The sequence below is a fragment of the Geotrypetes seraphini genome, chromosome 18, assembly GCF_902459505.1.
Source record: "Geotrypetes seraphini chromosome 18, aGeoSer1.1, whole genome shotgun sequence".
Taxonomy (NCBI): Eukaryota; Metazoa; Chordata; class Amphibia; order Gymnophiona; family Dermophiidae; genus Geotrypetes; species Geotrypetes seraphini.
This window is the reverse complement of record NC_047101.1, coordinates 8,591,578-8,617,129: the sequence shown is the minus strand read 5'-3', so window position 1 is coordinate 8,617,129 and position 25,552 is coordinate 8,591,578. Positions and strand designations below refer to the sequence as shown.

At 42.2% G+C, this 25,552-nt stretch overlaps 1 protein-coding gene across 1 annotated transcript in view; it reads right to left on the bottom strand.

Annotated features, from left to right (window-relative positions):
* PDLIM4 (PDZ and LIM domain 4) overlaps positions 1-25,552 on the bottom strand; it is a 90,715-nt gene that overhangs the window by 21,635 nt on the left and 43,528 nt on the right. The window contains exon 3 of the mRNA XM_033927476.1: positions 12,444-12,531. Within this exon, the coding sequence (XP_033783367.1) occupies positions 12,444-12,531 (88 nt within the window). The remainder of the gene's footprint in view (positions 1-12,443; positions 12,532-25,552) is intronic.

Here is a 25,552-nt window from a genome sequence, read left to right as displayed (position 1 = left end):
ATACAACTGTTCGCCTCATTTTTGGATTTAAAAAAATGGGAGCATATTACCCCTTTTTACCAAAAACTTCATTGGTTGCCGGTAGACTCCAGAGTTCTGTTTAAATTCTTTAGTATCCGTTATAAAGCAGTTTTTGGGATGTTACCAGACTATCTTGCTCTTCATTTTCTTTTGAGTCACTCTGACAAGAGTACACGTAGGATTCGCTTGTTCAACTGTCCCCCTATTAAATCCTGTCGCTATAAGAAGTTTTTCCAGGCCGCTAAACTGAATACAGGGCTTGCAAAAACTATGTTAGAGGCTACTTCTTATTTTGATTTTAGAAAACTGTTAAAGAGCTATCTGTTTGATAGGTTGACGCCTTAATACGTTCCGTGTTTTTTACACAAATCTTATGTTTAACTGATTTTTACCTTTTATGTTACTCTTACTCACACTGTTTGTATCAACTTTCCTTGTTGTAAACCGCTTCAAACTTTTTGGTATAGCAGTATATAAAAATAAATTATTATTATTATTATTGTATGTATATGTATGTATAGGTGGAAGAAGATATCTTCTTCCTTACAGGCCCTACGGTGACAAGGGGGCATCCGCTGAAAATCAGAGGCGGGAGATTCCATGATGACACTAGGAAGTACTTCTTCACCGAAAGGGTGGTCGACCGTTGGAATAATCTTCCACTTCAGGTAGTTGAGGCCAGTAACGTGACTGATTTTAAGATCAAATGGGATCAACACGTGGGCTCACTTCAAAGAGGAACTTAGAGGGGAGGGTTATTTGAGTGGGCAGACTTGTTGGGCCGTAGGCCCTTTTCTGCCGTCATATTCTATGTATGTTATGATCTACTTGTGATTTGCATTATTCTGCAAGATGTTAAAACATTTAATAAAGATTGAACAAAAAAAAAAGTAAGCTAAGGTCATGTAACTTGATTCTTTGAGGAATTCAAGAGATGAGCTCTATCCCTTAAGCTGCCTGGCTCCAACTCTGCCCTGGTGAGCAGAGGAGCTTTATAACAATAATGGAAGTCAGGCATAAAAATGGAGCAGGATTTCAAAATACTTCCGTTTAGCACCGAGTGATTTATACTTAATGTTGTGCATTCCTCCTACCAGAAACTCCCAAACCCCGAGATGACCTTTCTCTCTGTCCAAATTAGATTGTAAGCTCTTCTGAGCAGGGACCATCTATTGCATGTTACATGTACAGCGCTGCGTACGCCTTTCAACGCTATAAAAATGATGCAGAGGATAACTGAGACATTGAAGTAGATCTTTCTGCCATTTCTCGAGAACGCTATAACTTGTTATCAAAATGCGATTAATTACCTGATGTCGCTATGCATGTTTTTATTTATGGTCTTTGCCTAGAGTATACTTTTTACTTTCCTTTGACTGGAAGCCAAAGTTAGTCTTGCATCACTCGTAACAACATAACTGTCTTTACATCTGCTCCTGGCCCTGTGCTTTGTTCTTTGTCTACAGGGAAATTTTTCTTCGCTGCTGCATGGAAAGAACATTTGGAATCTAAAAAAAAAAAAAAAAGCAACCACTGTCCCGTGGTTAAACAATAAAGTCTCTGTTGACACACAGCCTGGCCTTGGTGTGTCCCAGAACTCTAGTCCCACTTAAGAAAGCTGCATATCCCAGCTAACATAGCAGGATTGGAAAAAAAAAAGATACTAGGTCAAGAGAAAGGGGGAGGGGAGACATGCCTACACCTGCTATCTGTCGGACTGAAAAGCTTCCAGGCTGGCAACATGGATTCATCTAGTAGAAAATCCCCCGTTGAACAAAATGCCAAATAACCCGACATTAAATTTTTAACAAAAACTGAAATGTTGTGGCCAAGAAAACCTTCATGTCTTCCTTGGTTGGTCCACTCTCACCGTTGAGGATGTTTATTAAAAACTTTATATACTGCTAAATATAGCCAAAAAAGGATCCAAGCGGTTTACAATATATATAATGCAAAACAATTTTAAAAAGAGCTCCATTCAAAATAGAAAGGAAAGAAAAGGAAAGCTAAAAGTATTTTTTTTTTCTCTCTAAATTCGTGGCGGGGCATAATCAAAAGAAATGGATGTTTCTGTTTTGGGCCTAAGTCGCCCAAAGTCAGCAGTGCCTAAAGTCCATGCCCGAAAAATACGTCCAAAATATTTTTTTTCGAAAATCATCTAATTATACGTCCAGCCATTTGGTCGGCCACACCGCTAAGTCGTCTATCGTTATACCTCATTCTCATCCAAAATTCGTCCAAGTCAAAAACGCCTAGGACAAGACCTTTTGGACGTGGGCGGGGCCAGCAAAGTGATGGACTGGACACCCAGACATGGCAACACAGTCGTGGGGCACCTTACAGGGCACTGCTGCGAACTTCACAGAAAGGGTGCCATATACATATCTCACCACAACTCCCTTATAGGTCATGGTGAGCCCCCCAAAACCTACTAGTCCCACCTGTCTACAACCCCAATAGCCCCAGACTACTTAAGCCACCTCTGTGCTGCTCTATTAAGCTTTCCTATGCCAGGTGCTGATGTTCTGGGAGGCAGATAGGTAAAGTTTTTTATTATGATTTTTTTGGCGGTGGGGGTGCTCACTGATCACTGGGGGAGTGTGTGGGGGGACTGTACTTTGTGTTTGTAGTAGTTAGCTGGTCACTTTGGATACCTTTTTGCCACTTAGACCTGGTTTCAATCACCTAAGTTGCTACGTATAACTTCCGTCTGGGCAGCCTTGTTAAACTTTCGGTTGTACTTACAGTACGACAAGTCTAGGTCGGCCCACGTCCCGCCCTCACCACTCCTCCCAAAACGCCCCTTTTAGCTCTGGGCGTACAGCAGCATTGAAAAGGCCTAAGTCATTTAAAAATATCTCTAAAACCCGGTTCGATTATCGGCACTTGTACGACTTGTCTTACTCAACGTCCAAGTGCCGATTTAGGCTGGTTTTTAAGACGTATTTCCGTTTCGATTATGAGCCCCTAATCTTCTATGACAATCAATTATCAATAATAAATTTAATTAATACAAGCTAAAAAGTTTATTAAAAATGAACAAAATACAAACTGCAGTCCCAAACTCATTCCTTCAATTTAAAAAAGCCAATTGGAAAAAACGTGCTTTTAAATGGCTTTAAAAATTTATATACGATTCTTTCTTTCTCAATTCTATAGGCAGACTCTTCCACAATCGTGGAACTAAATAAAAAAAAACGCACAATCTCTAGTTGAGGCAAGATGGGCCTTCAAAATATGGGGGAACAGCTACCCTATTATCATTTAAAGATCGTAATAAACGTCTCGGTGCATAAAACAATACCAAGTTAGAAAGATACAATGGTTGCAACTCGAATAGTGCCCTATGTGCCAACATCAAGATCTTTCTCCGGTTGTTCATAAGTTTTCACGGGATGCCTTTTGTGCAAATGATTACAATGAAAATGTCTAGGTTGATTTTTCAAACTCTTAGGGGTCCTTTTACTAAAGAACATTAAGCCTTTATCTGTGCTTAGTGTGGGAAAAGCAGGTTACCACAAAAATCATTTTTATTATGATTTGTTTAATTGTTTTGTTTTAACCTATTTGAATTTGTCAGAGATTTTTTTTTGTCCTAAGTTTCATCTGCTCGATTGAGAGGCTGTCCTATATTACAACTGGCATACTTTTCATTTTCCGTTTTGTTTAATTTTGAATGTAAACTGCTTTGGTCTCCTAGATAGTAAAGGTATCTCAGATTCAATAAACATATAACATAATATACATTATGGAAGATCTTATTTGGATTGACTCTATATATGAGAGATCTTCAGCTTGGAAAAGAGACGGCTGAGGGGAGATAGGATTGAAGTCTACAAAATCCCGAGTGGAGTAGGACGGGTTCAAGTGGATCGATTTTTCACTCTGTCAAAAATTACAAAGACTAGGAGGACACTCGATGAAGTTACAGGGAAATACTTTTAAAACCAATAGGAGGAAAAAATTTTTTCACTCAGAGAATAGTTAAGCTCTGGAAAGTGTTGCCAGAGGTTGTGGTAAGAGCGGATGGCGTAGCTGGTTTTAAGAAAGGTTTGGACAAGTTCCTGGTGGAAAAGTCCATAGTTTGTTATTGAGAAAGACATGGGGGAAGCCACTGCTTGCCCTGGATCGGCAGCATGGAATCTTGTTACTCCTTAGGGTTCCGGAATCTTTTGTTACTCTTTAGGATTCCAGAATCTGGCTACACTTTGGGGATTCCGCATGGAATCTATTATTCTTTGGGATTCTAGAATGTTGCTACTGTGTTGGAATCCAGAATGCTGCTGTTCTTTGAGATTCTGTATGGAATATTGCTACTCCTTGGGTTTTGGCCAGGTACTAGGGACCTGGATTGGCCACCGTGAGAACAGGCTACTGGGCTTGAAGGACCATTGTTCTGACCCAGTAAGGCTAGTCTTATGTTCACTTTTATTTATTTATTATTATTTATTTATCATTTTATTACATCCCATTTTACAAAGATGTTAAAGGAAATACAAAAATTATAATCTGACTTAGTTAAAAAACTAAGAAACAAAAATAAACAATGAAAACAATCATCAAATACAGTCCACAATTAGAGGAGAAGAGACAAAATTAAATAAAGCCCCTCGGGAAAGGGGAACATATACCCAAGAAACTCACAAATTAGGAAATAGAGCGGTATAAGATGTTATCCTATCCATTAATTAATACCGCATTAATAACCTGTTTCATTCTGACTGTTTAGAGATTCCTTTACCCTCCAGGAAAAAACCTAATTGGGCAGGTTCAAAGAAAATATATTTACTCCCTTGATAGGAGACAAAACATCACTTTTATTTATTTTTTAAACACTATTTATTAAATATCTGAAAAGCAAATTACATCACTTTTCCACATCGTCACCCTGTTTTGTGATACATTTTTCCCAACATGCTATAGAAATGATAAACGATAGTAGTAATCACTGACTATATGGGTTCATAGACAATGGCGCGAAAGACAAAAGTGCGCGCCGACAATCGAGCGCAGCACGGAGGCGCATGTCGCACAAAATTACAGTTTTTAGGGGCTCCGATGGGGGGGTTTTGTTGGGGAACCCCCCCCCCCCCAGTTTACTTAATAGACATCGCGCCGGCGTTATGGGGGGTTTGGGGAGTTGTAACCATCCACATTTTACTGTAAACTGAACTTTTCCCCTAAAAACAGGGAAAAAGTTAAGTTTTCAGTAAAATGTGGGGGGTTACAACCCCCCACAATGCCCCCACAACGCAGCACGATGTCTATTAAGTAAAGTGGGGGGGTTCCCCCCCACGCCCCCCTGTCGTAGCCCTAAAAACAGTAATTTAGAGCGGCACGCGCCTCTGCGCTGCGCTCAATTGTCTGGGCGCGCCTTTGTCCCGGCGCGCTTTTGACCTGACACCGACTATATAGAAAGTCTGAATGTTGAACAATAGGTCTCACACCAGGTCTATGTTTCCTAGGATAAGAGAATCAGATTGCATAACGTGCGCCATGTTTTCATCATGAAGTCAACAATGTCTGCTTGGAAATTTTTGCAAATTCACATAGGTTTAATGGGACCCTCATTCTAAAAACTGAATTAATCATCAAAACTTACTCATTTCCCGTGTGCTTCGTTCCAAGCACAAAACGAAAAAAGGTCAATGCCTATCGCTTGGAATTCTAGATAAGCCCGTCACCTCTTTGAAACCAATGGGAGGTTTCCTAATAAACCAACATCATTAAAGGGGCAATTAACAAAACGCTATTGTTCAGATTTCTCCGAAGCTGTTGGGGACTCTCCAAGATTATTAAGTCACAGGCAAATATTTCCTGTTTCTTCCTTTGGAAGAAGCTCAGGCTATGGTTGTTTTCCTATTGTAGGATGTGGTTGCCTGGTGACAAGAAAATATAACATCTCTGGAAAGACCGAGTGCCTCTTCTAGTTCGTGATATGCTTAATTGCAGGAAAGGTTAGAGCGTTAATTAAAGTGGGTCTCGACACAATTTGATGTACAGAACCGAAATGACAGAAAAAAATGCCCAGTGGTGAGAGTGACCGGTTGAAAACCGGGGAAACCTGGCCTGTGATTCTGCGGTGACCCGTCAAAAGCACGCCGAACATTGGCGCGTCGACAATCCCACGGTGACATTTGTGCGCACGACTAATGCATGCCGCCATTTCTACCTGTTTCAGGCCTTCAGGTTTGAGCTCTGAGGAGGTACGGGGGGGGCACCCTCCACTATACTTAGAAGAACTGGCGCTCCTGTTTGGAGGGGGGTGTGGGGGGATTCCCCCCACTACACTGAAAACTCCTGTTCTCCTTTCTTTGGGAGTTTTCAGTGTAGTAGGGGGGGTTCCTCCCAAACACCCCCGTCCCCCCAACGGGAGCACTAGGACTTCTAAATGTACTAGGGGGAGGTGTTTCCCCCTAGCACCCCCCCCCCTCAGAGTGCAAACCTGATTATAAATTTTGAAGATATTCAGCTTGTATTGAGAATAATTAATTATAGAAACATTGTAACATGATGGCAAATAAAGGCCAAATGGCCCATCCGCAGCATCCACTATCTCCTCCTCTCCCTATTGGCTAAGGCTCTTAACATTTGCATCTCCTCTTCCTATTGGCTAAGGCTCTTTACAGCTACATTGTGATGTCATAGAGCTTTATGGTTATAGAAACATTGTAACATGATGGCAGATAAAGGCCAAATGGCCCATCCGCAGCATCCACTATCTCCTCCTCTCCCTATTGGCTAAGGCTCTTAACATTTGCATTTCCTCTTCCTATAGGCTAAGGGTTTTTACACCTGCATTGTGAGGTCATAGAGCTTTATAGTTATAGAAACATAGAAACATGATGGCAGATAAAGGCCAAATGGCCCATCCGCAGCATCCACTATCTCCTCCTCTGCCTAAGAGATCCCACATCTTCTTGAAATCAGACACAGTCTCCCTCTCCTCCACTTCCTCCGGGAGACTGTTCCACACATCTGCCACTTTTTCCTACATGTTTCCTAAGCTTCTGGTTCCATTAAGCAGAGAGTATTTGCTGATTTAACTATTACAGCCTCTGGGTTCATGATAAGTCATGATTCATGTGGCTAATCATGTTATCAAGCCAGTACTAACTAGTGCATTCCCCATCCATCTGCTACTCTGTCATTGACAAACACAAGCCAAGTGTCCCAAATAATGCTATTTGAACTTGTAATGCAGGATAAATAGCTCATAAATCCACAGTTGACTTAAATTACAAGTAGCTGCAAAGCTTCTGCATTTTTTCATTCTTGAGTCAGTGCTCCAGCAGAAAGCTTGCAGATCCGGACTGGTAATCAAACCTGGTGCCAGGCCATTACCTCATCCTTTGTGAGCCATTTACCAAATGCGGGAAGCAGATTTTCTCCCCTTTGCTTTCTGTTTGTCTAGTAGCCTGTCCTTCTGGCAGACATGACACCTGTCTTCTGGCGGAGAGGAGGAGGACAGGCCGCAAACTCTCTAGGCTCCATTTTTGTCTCTGCTTTTTTTTTTATAGGGGGGGAAACGAAGGGGGGAGGCAAGCATAAAAAGTCCATTTTGTTCAGTTTTCTGTTATTTGCAGCTTTTTTTTTTCATTTTTAAAAATAAATTGGGGGGATTGTTATTATCTTTTTATACGATTTTGGATTTACACTTCTCCCTCCGTATTCGTGGTGATAGGGAATTAACAGAACCGCAAATACAGAAAAACCACGAATAACTTTTCCATATGTTATTCGCTGTTTTCTATTAAAAACCATCGTGAATATAGGGAAAACCGCGAATAACATGTGGGAGACCTGGCTTGTTCCTGAAGGAGAGGCAAAGCATGGTGAAGAAAGTGCTGGGAATCAGCGATTTTCTCTGTAAACGCTTGGAATCAGCGATTTCTCTATCCAAGCTGATGTAATTTTTTTTTTGGGGGGGGAGAAGCCAGCAAGCTAAAAACCGCAAATAATCAAAACCGCGATTGCTGAAACCGTGAATACGGAGGGAGAAGTGTATATGTTTTTGTTAATATGATTGCTGCCCTCCATCCCCCGAGAAAGTACCGTGTCCATAGGGTTACCAGACTTCTGGATTTCCCTGGACATGTCCTCCTTTTCAAGGACATGTCCAGATGTCTGGTAACCCTAGGGGTGAGGCCACGTGTCCTCTTTTTTGCTTGATCATCTATGGTAACCCTACATGTTGTCGCTCGTAGAACTCTATCCGATTACTTCAGGTTAATAAACACAATATTAAGTTTTCACAAACCTCAACCTTCCAGGTTCTTGTTCTTCACAAACACCGGCGTTTCAGTGCCAGGTTTATACACGTTGTGCTAACTTTTAGTCTGAGCTCTTGTGTCAATGACCTAATCGTAAAAGCAAATACAACACGGAGACGGCAAAGTTCTCCTTAAGTTGCAGGTTATGACACAGTTAATTCCATGGTTCACGCAAACATTTGACCCATCAAAGCAGCTTTCTACTCCATCGAAAGCTGCTTTTTAAATTATTGTTAATCTGAGAGACAGGTGTTCGCAATGACACAAGGAAAAGAGGCAGAATGGATGCCACCATGCTTTTGATTTATTATACCAATTATGTCCAACGCAATTATAAGCCCAGGTCTCAGTTCAGCACAGTATGCAAAATAAGTCTACTTGCAATAAATCTCTTTAGCACACAGCCCAGTATCCTTTCTCCCTCCTTCTAAAGCAGCCCAAACATCATTCACAACATGAAAAAAAAAAAAGATCAATTCTTCAGGCATTTACATGGTCCAGGGATTCTACAGTAGTGACCAAGACCACAACATTTGTAGACACGCTTCAACCAGCGTTCTGGCAGAAACAGAAGAACAAGCTCCCGCAGGGTCTAACAAACTCCCAAACACAATGAAGATGACCGCGAGGCGCCAAGGAAATCTTTAATTCAAATACTTAAAACACAAGACTCAACGTGGCCGTGTGTTTTGGCCTCTCAACCTGCATCGGGAAGTCTTCGTTGCAATTGTAAGAAAGTCAAATTCTCAGGTGTCTTACACCAAACTCAAAAAGGATCTAGAAGAACAATGATTGGGGCGCTTTATGCGGCAAAATTGCTCCTCGATGTTTTCGTGCGCCACCGCAATATAAGGTCCGATATATCCATTCACCTACAGTCATTGCTCCTCTAGATTCGATTTGAGTTGTGTAAACACCTGAGAATTTGGACTTTCTTACTCCTGACTCGGACCGAGAGGCCGAAACACAGCCGTGTCGCATCTTGTCCACGTATCTGAATCAAAGATTTCATCAGCGCTTAGTGGTCATCTCCACTGTGTTTGTCATAGTCCAAGTTTATTTAATTTTTGATATACCGTTTGTCAAAAACATACCTAAACGGTTTACAATGATCAAAATATTGTTAAGCTAAAACATAAAACTTAAAAGTAATCAGTGAAGGGGACGACAGAACAAATAGACTTACTGGAACAAAAAAGAAAAATGGGAAATGGTAAGTGGTTAAATATAATGAGAAAAGGATTGTCCCCTAGAGCTAGAAGTTCTTTATTGAACTTTTGACACTGGAGGGAGGGGGGGGAGGTTGGTTTCTGTGGGTCTTCGTGAAAGACTAACACGAAAGACCTGACCTACTGCTATTTCCTCTTGTTTGCAGTTGTTGCTTTTGTTGTTGTATTGTATTTAAAAAAAACCAAAAACTTAATAAAAATGATATTGAAAAAAAAAAAAATACAATGAGAAAATAAAATCTTAAAATGGAGGGAAGAAACAGAGGGGCCTTGGCACACTAGGGTAGGGGTGGCTTCAAAAGAATCGTTTCAGTTCGGTACTGCCAACTACATAGAAGCTGGGAGGGCTCTGTGTGAACGGAATCAAACCGAGTCGGCGTCTTTAAAAAGGAACGTTTTTAGTTTACATTTGAATTTTTCAAGAGATGTTTTCTTGTCTAAGATCTGACGGAAGGGCGTTCCATAACGTGGGAGACGGCGACTGAGAAAATGGTTTTGCGGGTAGAGTCGAGAAATAGTTCTGTCAATGTCAAAAGGGCCCTTCGACTCTGGGCAAGACAAGCCGCTACTTACGCTAGAAGGGCAATTCTGGGCGTAAGCTATAGAATAATGCTACATATTCGCTTGATTGGTGTCACGTATTGACATTTATGTGCGTAAGCTATTATATAACAAACATGCAAAATCGCTTATGGAGCAATTTTACAAACTGGCATCTCAGTTTTGGCACCCAATGTCATGCACTTACCAAGTAGCCCTATGCCCTCCTCTCCAAAACCTGCTCCTTCCGTGCCTACCCCCCGCGCCTTCCTCTATGCTCCCCCCCCACTCCTTCTGAGCCCTCATGTCACATTCGCGCTCTCCCTCCCGCCCCTGTACCTCTAGAAATCTTTTTGCCTTTCTATCGTCGAGCGGTAGAGCGTTTCCAAACCAAAACCTCCTGCACTGTTATCATCACGTGACGATGACACATTTGCTTCACTGTTTTCAAAGATGGTACCTTCAAGATGGAACTGTTCTTCTGAACGTAGTGACCTACTCGGCTGGATAAATTTCTCCGACTCCCTTCCTGCCTTGTTGTATCTCTGAAATGCCTCCGGATATACCTGACTACTCTTCACTTGCTAATAAGAACATAAGAAGTTGCCCCCGCTGAGTCAGACCAGAGGTCCATCTTGCTCAGCGGTCCGCTCCCGCGGCGGCCCATCAGGCCTAGTGCCTGAACAGTGGTCCCTGATTAATTTTGTAACTTACCTCTAATCCCATCCCTATAATCTACCTTTACTCTTATCTGTACCCCTCAATCCCTTTGTCTTCCAAGTACCTATCCAAAGCTTCTTTGAACCCCTGTAGCGTGCTCCTGTTTATCACATCCTCTGGTAGCGCGTTCCATGTATCCACCACCCTCTGTGTGAAAAAGAACTTCCTGGCGTTTGTTCTAAACCCCTTAATTTGAAAAATCTGTCCCTGTCTATTTTTTCTATGCCCTTCATGATCTTGAAGGTTTCTATCATGTCTCCTCTAAGTCTCCGCTTTTCCAGGGAGAAAAGCCCTAGCTTTTTCAGTCTGTCAGTAATTTGAAAGTCTTTTTCTGTAACATCGCTGTCTGTGTACAGTCTCTTCCTCTGTAAACCGCTCTGAACTGCTGTGATATTGCGGAATACAAAATAAAGTTGTTATTATTATTATTATTAAAGAGTAAACAAATTACTCAACTGGCTGCTTTTGTCTGCGTCGGCTTGAAAAAATCAGACACGGCCCTTTAAATTCAATTCGCGCGGACACAGGCAGCCAATGACGCTGCACTAGAATTGATGTAACATGTTCAAATTTCGAGACGCCCGTGATTAGCCCCACTGCCGCATTTTGCACAAATTGCAATGCTCGAATGACATATTTCGGAAAGCCTAAATAAAGGGCAATGCAATAAGCAAATTAATTGATAAACTGCCCAGCATGTTTTGGCTCTACAGTACCTGCGTCAGGGGCAACATCAATCAATTCAATCTCGAGTCTGATATATCTCAAAGGTCACGACTAACCGATTGCCACCTCCATAAAAATCTTAGGAGTTACATTAGATCGTTATCTAACTCTAGAGATCCACACAGATCAAGTGATTAAAAGATGTTTTGCTGCCTTATGGAAACTAAGAACTATCAAAAAATATTTTGACGCTACATCTTTTTAGATGTATCCTATCTATACTTGATTATTGCAATATAATATATCTGGGAGCTAACAAAAAAAACCCTGAAAAGGCTAACAATAATTTAAAAAATACGGCAGTTCGTTGGATTTATGGGCTGAAAAAATACGATCATATTAGCCCATATTATCAGCAGCTACACTGGTTGCCTTTCGAAGCTAGGGTGCTATTTAAATTTGTTTGTATTTGCTTCAAAACGTTGTTCGGCTTGGCCCCAGCTTACCTATCTTCACGGTTTGAACTATATGGGATTAAAAAAAGTCTGCTCAAAGAATCAATTTCTTTGCCTTTCCTACACTAAAACATTGCCGTTATAAAAGATTTCTTGATGAAACGTTTGCATTTTGGGCAGGCAAATTGAACAATTGGTTTAAGTACAATAATTTCCCAGACTCAGTCTTATTACGCCTTTCAAAAATCTATGAAAATGTATCTTTTTGAAAAATTTGTAAATTAAATGTCAATTATACTGTATTCTCTCTCATGCATATTCATTGCGGATAGCCTGAAAACCCGATGGGGCTTGGTGTGCCCCAAAGACTGGGTTGAGAAGCCTTGCACTAAATTTGTTCCAAGTGCACAGTTACCAAATTAAATGGAATGATGCAAATGAGAAACACCAATATGAAACAATGTGAAAAACACAGCAAAACATTTTCTGCCTGGAGAATGAAAAGTGAAAAACCCAAGAGAATTGCCAAATTCCGTTACCTGTGGGTCTGATTCGAAGCTGTATTTGCCTGTCTGTGTTCTTCCATCTTCTGTGATATTATTTGGAGACCAAGACCTGCTTTCTGACCTGAGGAAGAAAAGTTCAAATAAAGGAAACAGATTACCAAAGCTGACGTATTAACAGCGTACCAAGTGGTGGAATAGGTTTGTTTTATTCTGCTTAGACCAGGGGTGTCAAAGTCCCTCCTCGAGGGCCGCAATACAGTCGGGTTTTCAGGATTTCCCCAATGAATATGCATGAGATCTATTTGCACGCACAGCTTTCATTGTATGCTAATAGATCTCATACATATTCATTGGGGAAATCCTGAAAACCCGACTGGAGGAGGGACTTTGACACACCTGGCTTGACAGATGACAAGTTATCCAGTTCCAGGCTGGAAACTTTTTGGCCAGTCCTAGTTTTATGCTTACCTCCCAAAGCAGTGTGGGATTTGTAGTGCCTGATTCTGCCCATTGAAATCAGTGCTGCAAGTCCCATAATGCAATAGGATGCAGTAGGCCGAAATCCAGGACTGTCCCAAAATCTCCAGCCTCAAGCCGGGTGGCTTGGCAATTTAAATGTCCCATTTGTGAGTCACACCACTTGTATATCAGGGTGATATGTATTGTAAAAGCCACACAGCCTGAACAAAAATTGCTAGCTTGCCAGTTTTATTACTGGGTAGTAAGGCATGACTGACAAGCATTATAATACACTGATGAAGGAAATGGGGTGGAGGGGGTGTCATGTGATGCACCCACTAGTTTAAATGCAAGACATGTGGGTTTTAAAGGTGGAGTTGAGAATTCTGGTTTCCGACTGCACAGAAATGGCCCAAAAATATCTGGGTTGTTTTTTTTTTAATATACATATTGTATATTGCGAACTGCCTCGATATAGCAGTACATCATATTTAATAAAGTAAACTCATCTAGCTAAACTGTTCAGTCATTTCATAACTCCAAAAAGGTAACGTATTTAAAAGATTCTGTTGTTATGGGAAACAGGTTTCGTGCAGGATACAAAAATATATTTACGACCTGATCATCATTTTTAATACTTCTAGAACACTGTCGGCCAGGTTTAGGCCTTGGACAAAGAAACCAGATGTGTTAAAAGCCAGCAAGTCCATTTACTTGACATTTTGGCAAAGCAGGCTTTAGGATTCCATTTCCTGCAACTTCAGAAATGGAAATAAATCTCCACAGGGGGAAAAAAAAAGGCCAAGTGCGTGGCTTCCAATGCAAACGTTAACGGCCTAATATTTACTCGCTGATGCAATAAGCAAAGTATATGCAAATCAGACCCAGGAAAAATTTGTATGCCAATCAGCAAGAGCAGAATGGACACATTTGCACAAGGTTCCGCATTAAGCCTCAAGACGACACAGTCAAATAGGAGGAGGCCCAGACCGTCACTGAGACGAGACTACCCCAGCTCCCCATCCAAAAGGGCAGATAATACTGTGCACATGTCTGAGCAAAATAATGGATTGGCACACACAGTGCATGTGCTGTAAAGCTATTTTGCTCATAAACATTGGCTTTACTAAAATATCCATGTTAAAATTTTGGCAATGCCGCTAACTTTTTCTCAGATACAATTGTTTCTCTGCTTGGCGCTTTGCACAGAACCATCAAACACCCCCCTCCCCATCCCTTCTTAACTCATGTTCTTCTTGGAGGCCATGGAAAAAGTTGTTGGCACCGTTAACCTTGTAGCAAAATGAGGAACCCCTCCCCCCCAAAAAAAAATCAAAACCAGACATTAAAGCCTCACCGATGCTCCTGCAGAAGGCAAACTGGCCCTTCTATGCCTTCAAAGTTCTGTATTGTGCTTGCTTTAAAGTCTCCTACGCAGGTCTCTGAATTTGGGCAGAACAGCTGATAGCTGTGCACTGGTATCTAATGCAAAGTTTTATGCACCCCAAAAATTTTGTGCACGTGCTGCTGGCTGTGCTTGCTTTCTGCATCAGCACCTCAGTTAGTCCAAAAAACAAATTAATAGTTTTAAGCGCATTGACAAACACCAAATCTTCAAGGTTTTTACCAGGCTACTTGGAAATTCAGTATATATATATATATATATATATATATACTAGCTTTATAGCCCGGAAAGAAGGGGTGCAGGAGGCGCTTTTTGTGCCCCAGTCCTGGCTTGTGGAGGCGATCGTTGGCTGGCTGGGAGCGGGCTTATGGAGGCGATCGTCGGCTGGTGACGTAGTACGCGCATGTGCACTCTCGCCAGCACAGCCCGACAGATCAGATCTCGGAACGGCGAGAGTGCGCATGCGCGGCTAGCATTTTATTATTATATATATATATATATATATATATATATATATATACATATATATATATATATATATATATACGTATATATATATATATATATATATATATATATATATATATATACACACACACACATATACTGTACACACACATATATATATATATATACACACACACACACATATACTATATATAATTTATTGTTTATATACTGCCAAAGCCAAAGTAGTTCGAGGCGGTTTACAATAAAGAAGAGCTGGACATTCAGTGAAAAAAAAAAACAATGAAGTCTTTGAGTACATGAATATTTGTACAGAGTAAGGTTACATTGTAGGGGCGGGTTTACAATATGAAGTGGGTCGAGGCGGTTTACAATAAGAAGAGCTGGTCATACAGCGTGAGATAAGCAGTGAAGACTTTAGGAATGCTTGGTCACAAATCGGTTGAACACACATAATATATATTTTTTTATACGAATGACTGGTTGGTTGCAGACTTTGCATCCTGCAGAATATATATTTTGCTTTCAAGGAAAGCAGTTGACTTGATGGAGTTTTGAGTCCAACAAACATGACAAGATCAATTTAAATGTCCCATTTGTGTGTCACACCGCTTGTATATCAGGGTAATATGTACTGTAAAAGCCACACAGCTTGAACTAAAATAGTCAGAATCTGTTCCAAAGAGATTAGGTTTTGATAAGCAGCAGAGATACAAGCATTTGCATGACTTTATCACCACCCTCATTGTCTATTTCTATGTTTCTATGGATCGGCACATGGGATCTATTCACAGGGCAAAGGTAGGGGAGGGACATTAAGGTGGGCAGACTAGATGGGCCGTGGGCCCTTATCTGCCGTCTATTTCTATGTTTCTATATGTGGTCTGTTTCATTTCAGCCAGAAAAGCTAATGTTAAAACAACTACGATCCAACTCCAAAAGTACAGATAAAATGAACCATTGCATATGAATTCAACCCCCCTCTAACCGCGATCCACAATTCATCTTTGACATGAGGTGGGTTGCAAATATATGGAATTGGGGAGGAGAGGTCACTGTCTGGGAGGTGAAAGTGTCGAGATAAATCCAACAAGTCACACACCGAGAAGCAGCCCTACTGATGTGAAGAATCATGACAACAGATTGATCCGCTAAAAACACAGAACTGCCCCTAAGATCATCACATACCATAACACTTACATTCTGCTCCTCTTTCGTGCTCAAAAGTTCTTCACCCCCTAAATTGTACCATTTCCTTGGGGTTTTACAGCCCAAATGCTTGATCTTGCATATCTTACTCGTAGCATTAAATCTTAGTCACCAAATTTCAGACCATTCTTCAGCTTTGCTTGGTCCTTCTACATATTATTCACACCATCAGGGGTGTTTACTCTATTGCAGATTTTGGTATCATCCGCAAAAAGTCAAATCTTACCTGAAGGCCCTTCAGCAATATCACTTGCAAAAATGTTAAAAAGAACAGGCCCAAGAACCAACCTTGAGGCACATCATTGGTAACATCCCTTTCCTCAGAGCGATCTCCATTGATCGCTACCCTCTGTCACCTTCCACTCAACCTGTTCTTGACCCAGTCCATCACTTTGGGGCCCATCCCGAGGGCACTCAGTTTATTTATTAGATGTCTGTGTGGAACATTGTCAAAGGCTTTGCTAAAATCTAAATCCACCACACCTAGCGCCTTCCCTCTATCCAATTCTCTGGTCACCCAGTCAAATAAATTGATCAGATTTGTCTGACAAGACCTACTTCTAGTGAATCCATATTGCCTCCAGTCCTTTAATCCACTGGATTCCAGGAACTTTACCATTCTCTGTTTTAAAAGCATTTCCATTAATTTACTTACCACAAAAGTCAGACTTACTGGCCTGTAATTCCCTACTTCTTCCTTACTTCCACTTTTGTGGAGAGGGACCACATCCACCCTTCTCCAGGCCTCCTGTACCACTCCCAACTCTAGAGAAACATTGAAAAGGTCAGTCAGTGAAACCACCAGGATTTCCCCAAGTTCCTTCAGCAACCTCGGATGTACACCATCCAGCCCCATTGCTTTGTCTATCTTTCATTTAACTAGCTCCTCTCTTTAACACAATCCTCTGAAAATCAATTAGGGTCTATCACACCTCCAGCCTATTGGCATTTGTCTTCTTAGTAGAAATCCTGTGAAGCTGGAATACTGTCAGCTTTGACAGACATTCAAGGAACCTTACCTTGATATGGTTGACCAACGGGAAAACGGGGAAAAGGCATAGAATGGACAATGAACAACAAATAGATCAGTGGCAGTGTTGATCAGAGGCTCTTGGTTGTCATTTCTTACATTAGATAGACTAAATTAATTAATACTAACCTTACTTCTCACTTCTCCTTATTTTATGTATATTCTGGTCTTCTGACTACTTGTAAACCGATTCGAGCTCCAATGAGAGATGACCCGGTATATAAACTGAAGACTAGATTAGATTACTGTTACCTGCTAACTTATTTGTGAGAATGTATGTACTTCAATATCTTGTGTGTCTTGCTTTGCACTGATGAATTTTTGGCTGTTCATTGATGGGTTTATACTGAATTTGAGAAAAATTGCAAGCAGACCTTAGGAAATTGGAAAACTGGGCGTCCAAGTGGCAGATGAAATTTAATGTGGACAAATGCAAAGTGATGCACATTGGGAAGAATAACCCAAATCACAGTTACCGAATGCTAGAGTCCACCATGTGGGTTAGCGACCAAGAAAAGAATCTGGGTGTTATTGTAGACAATATGATGAAATCTTACGCCCAATGTGTGGCGACGGCCAAAAAAAGCAAACAAGATGCAAGAAATTATTTTTAAAAAGGGATGGTTAACAAGACTAAGAATGTTATAATGCCTCTGTATCACTCCATGATGCGACCTCACCTGGATTATTGCGTTCACTTCTGGTCTCCTTATCTCAAAAGATATAGTGGCACTAGAAATGGTTCAAAGAAGAGTGAACAAGATGATAAAGGGGATGGAACTCCTCTCGTATGAGGAAAGACTAAAACGGTTAGGGCTCTTCAGCTTGGAAAAGAGATGGCTGAGGGAAGTCTACAAAATCTTGAGTGGAGTAGAACGGGTATGAGTGGATCAATTTTTCACTCCATCAAAATTTACAAAGACTAAGGGACACTCAAAGTTACAGGGAAATACTTTTAAAACCAATAGGAGGAAATATTTTTTCACTCAGAGAATAGTTACCAGAGGTTGTGGTAAGAGCAGATAGCGTAGCTGGTTTTACGAAGGGTTTAGACAATTTCCTGGAGGAAAAGTCCACAGTCTGCTATTGAGAAAGACATGGGGGAAGCCACTACTTGCCCTGGATCGGTAGCATGGAATATTGCTAAACCTTGTGTTTTGGTTAGGTACTTATGACTTGGATTGGCCTCCATGAAGACGAGATACTGGGCTCAATGGACCACTGGTCTGACCCAATAAGGCTATTCTTATGTTCTTATGAGAAGGGGAGGGAGGCAAGTCTGATGGGTTAATATGATCAGAAGATGATAGGCAGTAGAATTACGGTATATGTCAATACATAAATTGAAAAAGAAAAGATGCTACCCAGCTTTAAAAAAACCTCAAAAATAAAACCCACCCAAACCCCTTTGCCTATGAACACCAAGGCAGTTCTTGAGGAGTTATATCAGTAACCACAACAGAGTCAGATGCAAAGGTCAGCGCCATTGGGATTTGCTGAGATTTTCCTTCTGTTTGACTTTTCAAATGAATGAGCTCCTGTATTCCGTCTCGAGAGTTTCACACAGTGTGGGTGGAAGAGAAATGAATGGCCTAATACGCTGATTTATACAATTTTGAATATGTTCCCTCTGGCCAGCTTCAAAAAAAAAAAAAAAACAGAATTAGGAAAACAGAGTTTAAAGCAGCTTTCCAAGTCTTTAGCAATATTTCTTCTGAAATAATAGATATTTTCCAGCGAGCGATACGCTCAACGAACATATATTCATGGATGTTTTTCGGCAGGAGGGATAAGAATTAGTGAGGGGCGCTGTTTATTATATGCAGGATAAATCAAGCTTGCTGAACTAACAAAAGCCCTGCTGGCATCACAGCTCAAACTCTATTGAAGAAATTGGTGGAGCCTCAAAACTGTCAAGATAAGGCTATGCCCTGCATTCACACCCCGTCACTGGCCAGAAGCCCTGAAACCCACTCCCCTGGCGAGACAGGTTTTTGCGTCACACAGATGGATGGTTTCTCCAGTTCTAGAGAATCATATGGCTGTCTGCCCACAACGAGTACTAGAAAATGGCCATAGCGGGAGCAGAAAAAGGGCATCCTGCAGATGAACAAAGGCTTTAGTTTTTTAAGTTTGTATAATACGGAAAAAAACACTGTAATGCAACTAGTGCGATTGTTCCAGCTGAACTTTGCGAGTCAGAGTGCGCTGGGTGAATCGTTTAAGAAACAAGAGGGCCATTTAAAAATGCAAATAATGCACAAGGGTGGTCATCATTCAGTGAGGGGATAAGGGCACCAAGTCAGGGGCACAATTGCTCAGCCCTTTCATCTTAATGCCAGAGAAGCCCACGCAGTCAGCACGGAAAGATCGGAAAGACCGAGGACGCATTCAGAGTCTCAGATCCGTTCACTGGGAGGAGCAACAACTTTCATCTGACCAGAAAGAAGTAGAAAAAAAGTGGTTTTCAACCTCGAGTTAAATGGTGTGGCAGCTGCGTTAGTCCACGCTTTAAAGATAATATGCTTCAAGTTTTATTTAAAATTTGATTATTCGCCTATCCTGGATTCCAGCACACGTCATTTGGGTTGAAATATTCATTTCTAACAAAAAAAAAACTATACACACAGCACAGCACCTAGACCTAGGAGTTAGAGAATGACACAGGGACAAATTTTTCCCCGTCCCCACGGAAACTCATTTTCCCGTCCCCGCTCCATTCCTGCAAGCTCCGTCCTCATCTGCACAAGCCTCAAACGCTTTACAATCATAAGTAGCAACATTCTAGAGCTCGGATTGTGATGTCATAATGCCTCATTCCACCAATGCCTAAGCTCCGCCCTCATCTGCTCAAGCCTCAAACCCTTGAAAATCCTAAGTAGCAACATTCTAGAGCTGATTGTGATGTCATAATGCCTCATTCCACCAAGGCCTAAGCTCCGTCCTCATCTGCACCAGCCTCAAACGCTTCAAAATCCTAAGTGGCAACATTCTAGAGCTCAGACTGTGATGTCATAATGCCTCATTCCACCAATGCCTAAGCTCCGTCCTCATCTGCACAAGCCTCAAACCCTTTAACATCCTAAGTAGCAACATTCTAGAGCTCAGATTGTGATGTCATAATGCCTCATTCCACCAATGCCTAAGCTCCGTCCTCATCTGCACAAGCCTCAAACGCTTTACAATCATAAGTAGCAACATTCTAGAGCTCAGATTGTGATGTCATAATGCCTCATTCCACCAATGCCTAAGCTCCGTCCTCATCTGCACCAGCCTCAAACGCTTCAAAATCCTAAGTGGCAACATTTTAGAGCTCAGACTGTGATGTCATAATGCCATTCCACCAATGTCTAAGCTCCGTCCTCATCTGCACAAGCCTCAAACCCTTTAACATCCTAAGTAGCAACATTCTAGAGCTCAGATTGTGATGTCATAATGCCTCATTCCACCAATGCCTAAGCTCCGTCCTCATCTGCACAAGCCTCAAACGCTTTACAATCATAAGTAGCAACATTCTAGAGCTCAGATTGTGATGTCATAATGCCTCATTCCACCAATGCCTAAGCTCCGCCCTCGTCTGCATAAGCCTCAAAGTGTTCGAGGATTGTGTAGTTAAGGCAGAGCTTATAGGAATTGGACAGGGACAGCGACAAAACTTGTGGGTACGGGACGGAGAAATTGAGTTCCTGCGGGGACGGGGAAAAATTTGTCTCCGTGTCATTCTTTACTAGGAGTCACTGGTGCGTGTGACATTAACAGGAGCTGCTATGAGAAGGCTCCTGCTTTTACCCAACGTGCCACTAAATAACCACAAGGAATCTGAGCCTTGTCCAGCACAAAACTGACAAAGTTTGATACACCTGACATCCTGAAGTGAACCTTTGCCTCAGGAGCAGAATTTTTTCCCCTCCCCAGTGGTTCCTGCAGCTGAATCAACAGGCTCAACCACCCAGGGAGTTCACAGGCAGGCATGCGAATCGCACAAAAGACCACAGGAAGCCTCTCATGCCGTAAACCAGGTGCACAGAAGAGGTATTTATTTTTATTTTCAGTCTCGATTATTTATTAACTTACCAAGCCCCTCCTCCCGACTTGTTTTCAGTATGTCAGTCTGTGATGCTCCCACTTTTATTATTTTCTTAACTTTTAGATATGTTTTTGGGTTTTGTTTGGGTTTTTTTTTTTTTTTTTTACTTTTTAGACTCATTCCATTGTAAATCAAATAATAAAGAGACTTGGTTTGTCTGCTGGAAACGTTTTTTACTACATCTGGCACACAAGATACTATAGGCTCATCTGCAAACTAGGAGAAAACCAGATCAAGCTGGATTTAGCATCACCTTGACGGACACAATCTGATGAGGACCAGCCAGCACGGCTTCAGCAAAGGAAGGTCTTGCTTGACAAACTTACTGCACTTCTTCGAGGGAGTAAACAAGCAGATAGACAAAGGTGACCCGGTCGACATTGTATATCTGGATTTTCAGAAGGTGTTTAACAAGGTCCCACATGAAAGACTACTTCGAAAAATTGACAGCCATGGAATCGAGGGCGATATAATCACGTGGATTAAAAACTGGTTGGCGGATAGGAAACAGAGAGTGGGGGTAAATGGACAATACTCAGACTGGAAAAGCGTCCCGAGTGGAGTGCCGCAAGGTTCAGTGCTCGGGCCCGTGCTCTTCAACATATTTATAAACGACCTGGAAATTGGTACGACGAGCGAGGTGATTAAATTTGCGGACGATACAAAGTTATTCAGAGTGGTAAGGACACAGAAAGATTACGAAAACCAACGAGACATAAACACCCTCGAGGAATGGGCAGCGAAATGGAAAATGAGGTTCCATGTGGATAAGTGCAAGCTGATGCATGTTGGTAACAAAAATCTTACACATGAATACAGGATGTCCGGTGCAGTTCTTGGAGAGACCCCCCAGGAAAGAGACTTGGGAGTACTGGTCGACAAGTCAATGAAGCCGTGCGGCGGCAAAAAAGGCGAACAAAATGCTAGCAATGATTAAGAAGGGGATCACGAACAGATAGGAGAAGGTTATCATGCCACTGTACCGGGCCATGGTACACTCCCACCTGGAATACTGCGTCCAACACTGGTCGACGTACATGAAAAAGGACATAGTATTGCTCAAAAGGGTCCAGAGAAGAGCGACTAAAATGTTTAAGGGACTGGAGGAGTTGCCATACAGTGAAAGGCTAGAGAAACCGGGCCTTCTTCTGAGACTGAGAGGGGACATGATCGAAACATTCAAGATAATGAAGGGAATAGACTTAGTAGATAAAGACAGGTTATTCACCTTCTCCAAGGTAGGGAGAACAAGAGGGCAGTCTAAAGTTGAAAGGGGATAGATTCCGTACAAACGTAAGGAAGTTCTTCTTCACCCAAAGAGTGGTGGAAAACTGGAAAGCTCTTCCAGAGGCTGTTGTAGGGGGAAACACCCTCCAGGGATTCAAGACAAAGTAGATAAAGACAGGTTGTTCAACCTCTCCAAGGTAGGGAGAACGAGAGGGCACTCTCTAAAGTTAAAAGGGGATAGATTCCATCCAAACGTAAGGAAGTTCTTCTTCACCCAGAGAGTGGTGGAAAACAGGAACGCTTTTCCGGAGTCTGTCATAGGGGAAAACACCCTCCAGGGATTCAAGACAAAGTTAGACAAGTTCCTGCTGAACCAGAACTTACGCAGGTAAAGCTAGTCTCAGTTAGGATATTGGTCTTTGACCTAAGGGCTGCCACGTGAGCGGACTGCTGGGCACGATGGTTCTTTTGTGACTTCGCTCACTCTTTATTAGAGCATCACATCTGAGAAAGTGATTCTTTCCCACTGACAACTTTTTTCCTGGGCGCCAAAAAGCACCAGAACCGTGACTAGAGAGGTCACAGTAGGCGTAGTTTCGGCTGGAAGCAACCTTAGGCGCCTCTGTAGACACAATTCACATGTAACATAGGCACTGGTAACATATAGAATTACCAGATGTCCAGGTTTCCCCAGACATGTCCAGGGGTCCAGACAGCTTTTCAAAACCTGGCACTCTGGAGGCAGGGCTGTGAGCGGAACTGGGCGGTCCTGGAGGTATGGCCATGGGTCTGGATTTTCCCGAAGGAACGTCTGGTAACCCTAGTAATGTAGGCCTTTAAAATTCTGAACTACATTACTGACATATGCCGTGATTCTGGAAATGGTGCCGTTGAGTGATCTGACACGCAATTGACGCTGCTTTTGGAGGCGGCCACCAATCATGGCGCCATTTGCAGAATCCGAGCCTAAGTGGGCACTTTCTGCGGGCAGAGTCATTTTTAAAGGGGAAATATATCTTAATCACCCCCCCCAGTGGCGTAGTTAAGGGGGGGAGCATGTAAATTTCTGTGTGCAAAATTCTGCGCAATCCTGAGATGCACGCACAACTACATTGTTGGCGCTCAATTATTAGTTGCCTTGTTAGCCAATCAATGATCAGGGTTGATTGGCGACATTTTGGATTTGTACATGCATCTTGCTAAGTTAAGGTTACCAAAATTTTCCTTCGGGAAAATCCAGACCCATTGCCACGCCCCCCAGGACTGCTCAGTTCCGTTTCTGCTATGCCCCATCAGTTCCGCCTCTGTCATGCCCCATTCCATCCCCAGCCCCAGATGGCATCCACGCATGAGACGTCACCGCATTGTGTCCGCGCAGATGCCCATTCCCAACGCGATCTTGTCGGGAAGCTTTTCAAAACCCAGACAAAGGGCCGAGTTTTGAAAAGCCATCTAGGTCCCCGGACATGTCCGGCGAAATCTGGACACCTGGTAACCCTATACTAAGTGCTATTCTCTAAAGATCTGCATGCAAATTTTATAGTGTAAAACTCAAGAGGGCGTGGCCATAGCTGAGTCAGGGCCGTTGCTCAATACTAAGGATCCATGCCTACATACCAGGTTTCAGCTGGGGTAAATCCTTGCATGGAAACTGGTGCAAGGCACTATTCTATATACAGTGCCCAGCTCGGAGTGCTCCACGCAGATTGTTTCAGTGCAGTTATTGATTGCTGGTTGCTGAATCTAGTCCACATGCTCTGCCCCAAACTACATGCCCATGTCTACACATGAATCATCAGTGGCACATGCTCAGGGCCTTCAGGGGATTCGCCCCGCCCCCTAAAGGCCCTGAGGGCACTGTTTGAATTTGATTCGTTGAGCAAGCAACAGGCAGATGCTGCTCAGCCAATCAAATTCAGATCATTATTGTCAAGGCATTCAGCGGGGTTCGGAGAATCCTCAGTCCCAAGAGCCCTGCTTTTTTTGGGGGGTTCACTTTTTGTTTGATGCAGTTTGACTGGTTGAGCATAAGAACATAAGAATTGCCGCTGCTGGGTCAGACCTGTGGTCCATCGTGCCCAGCAGTCCGGTCACGCGGCGGCCCTCTGGTCAAAGACCAGCGCCCTAACTGCCTCCTCAACAAATCAAAGCGCATGATGCAAAAAGTAAACAAAAAAAATTAAAAAAAAAAAAAAGCAAGGCTGTAGAGCTGGGGATTCACTGAATCCCCTGAAAGGCCTCACCGCACACCACTGTGATGCAGGTAAAAGTCCATACATTCTTTCTTGTACATAACCCACTGGGTAATTACATAAGAGGCCTTTAACACACAAACAATTCTTTGTCAGGCTAAATTTATTCCTGGCGAATAATGCATACATTGGGGAAGGAGAAACCGTCAAGAAAACTCAGAGCCCAAAGATAAGACATGTGAAGAGGCGAGCGCATTCCAGAATGGCACGAAGATGCAGGGTGCTTCTTTGGTAAGATATTTTTCCTCATATGGGTTTTTTAACTATTTAAAATGTTAATATATAGACATCTTTCAACACCAGAAAACCACAAAGCAGAAAGACAGCAGCCTAATAGCTGCTATTGAAACTTAACATTTCAAAGATGTTTGCTTTTGCTGTAAGGATAAACAAAGGATCCAAATGAGTGAATTTTGCCCATAACAAGACAGGGATCAACTTTGCTCCTAAGCCAGGGTAGGGCGGGAACAATTGCAACCTCTCAAACTTGCTGGCAGTGCTCTTGCGTTCTTTTCTTTTCTTCTTATTTGTTTTTTAATTTAAATGTACACGGAAAATGATGAAGATTTTAAGCTTGAAGGCGATAGAATAGCAGTTGTAAAGGATTTCAGTCTCCTGGGCTCTTTCATAAACAAGGAAGCAACTAGCAGGGATGGAAACACTCCGAGAATAGCACTTGGTTGCTCTTCAATGAAGACTCTCGACAAAGTATTCAAAGGCAAGAAGGGAACACTCCAAACGAAGGTCAGACTTGTCCATGTACTCATTTTCTCAGTGGTCCGTTACGGATGCGAAACAAGACAGAAAGAAGATCGACTCATTTGAACTTTGGAGCTGGAGAAGGATTTTATTCGTGCCGTGGTCCGCCAGAAGAAAAAAAATAGATTCTGGAAGAGATCAAACTGGCTATGTCACTCGAAGCCCAAATGATGAAGTTACGACTGTCTTATTTTGGTCACACCATCAGAAGAGAGAGATCACTGGAGGAGGACATCATGTTTGGGA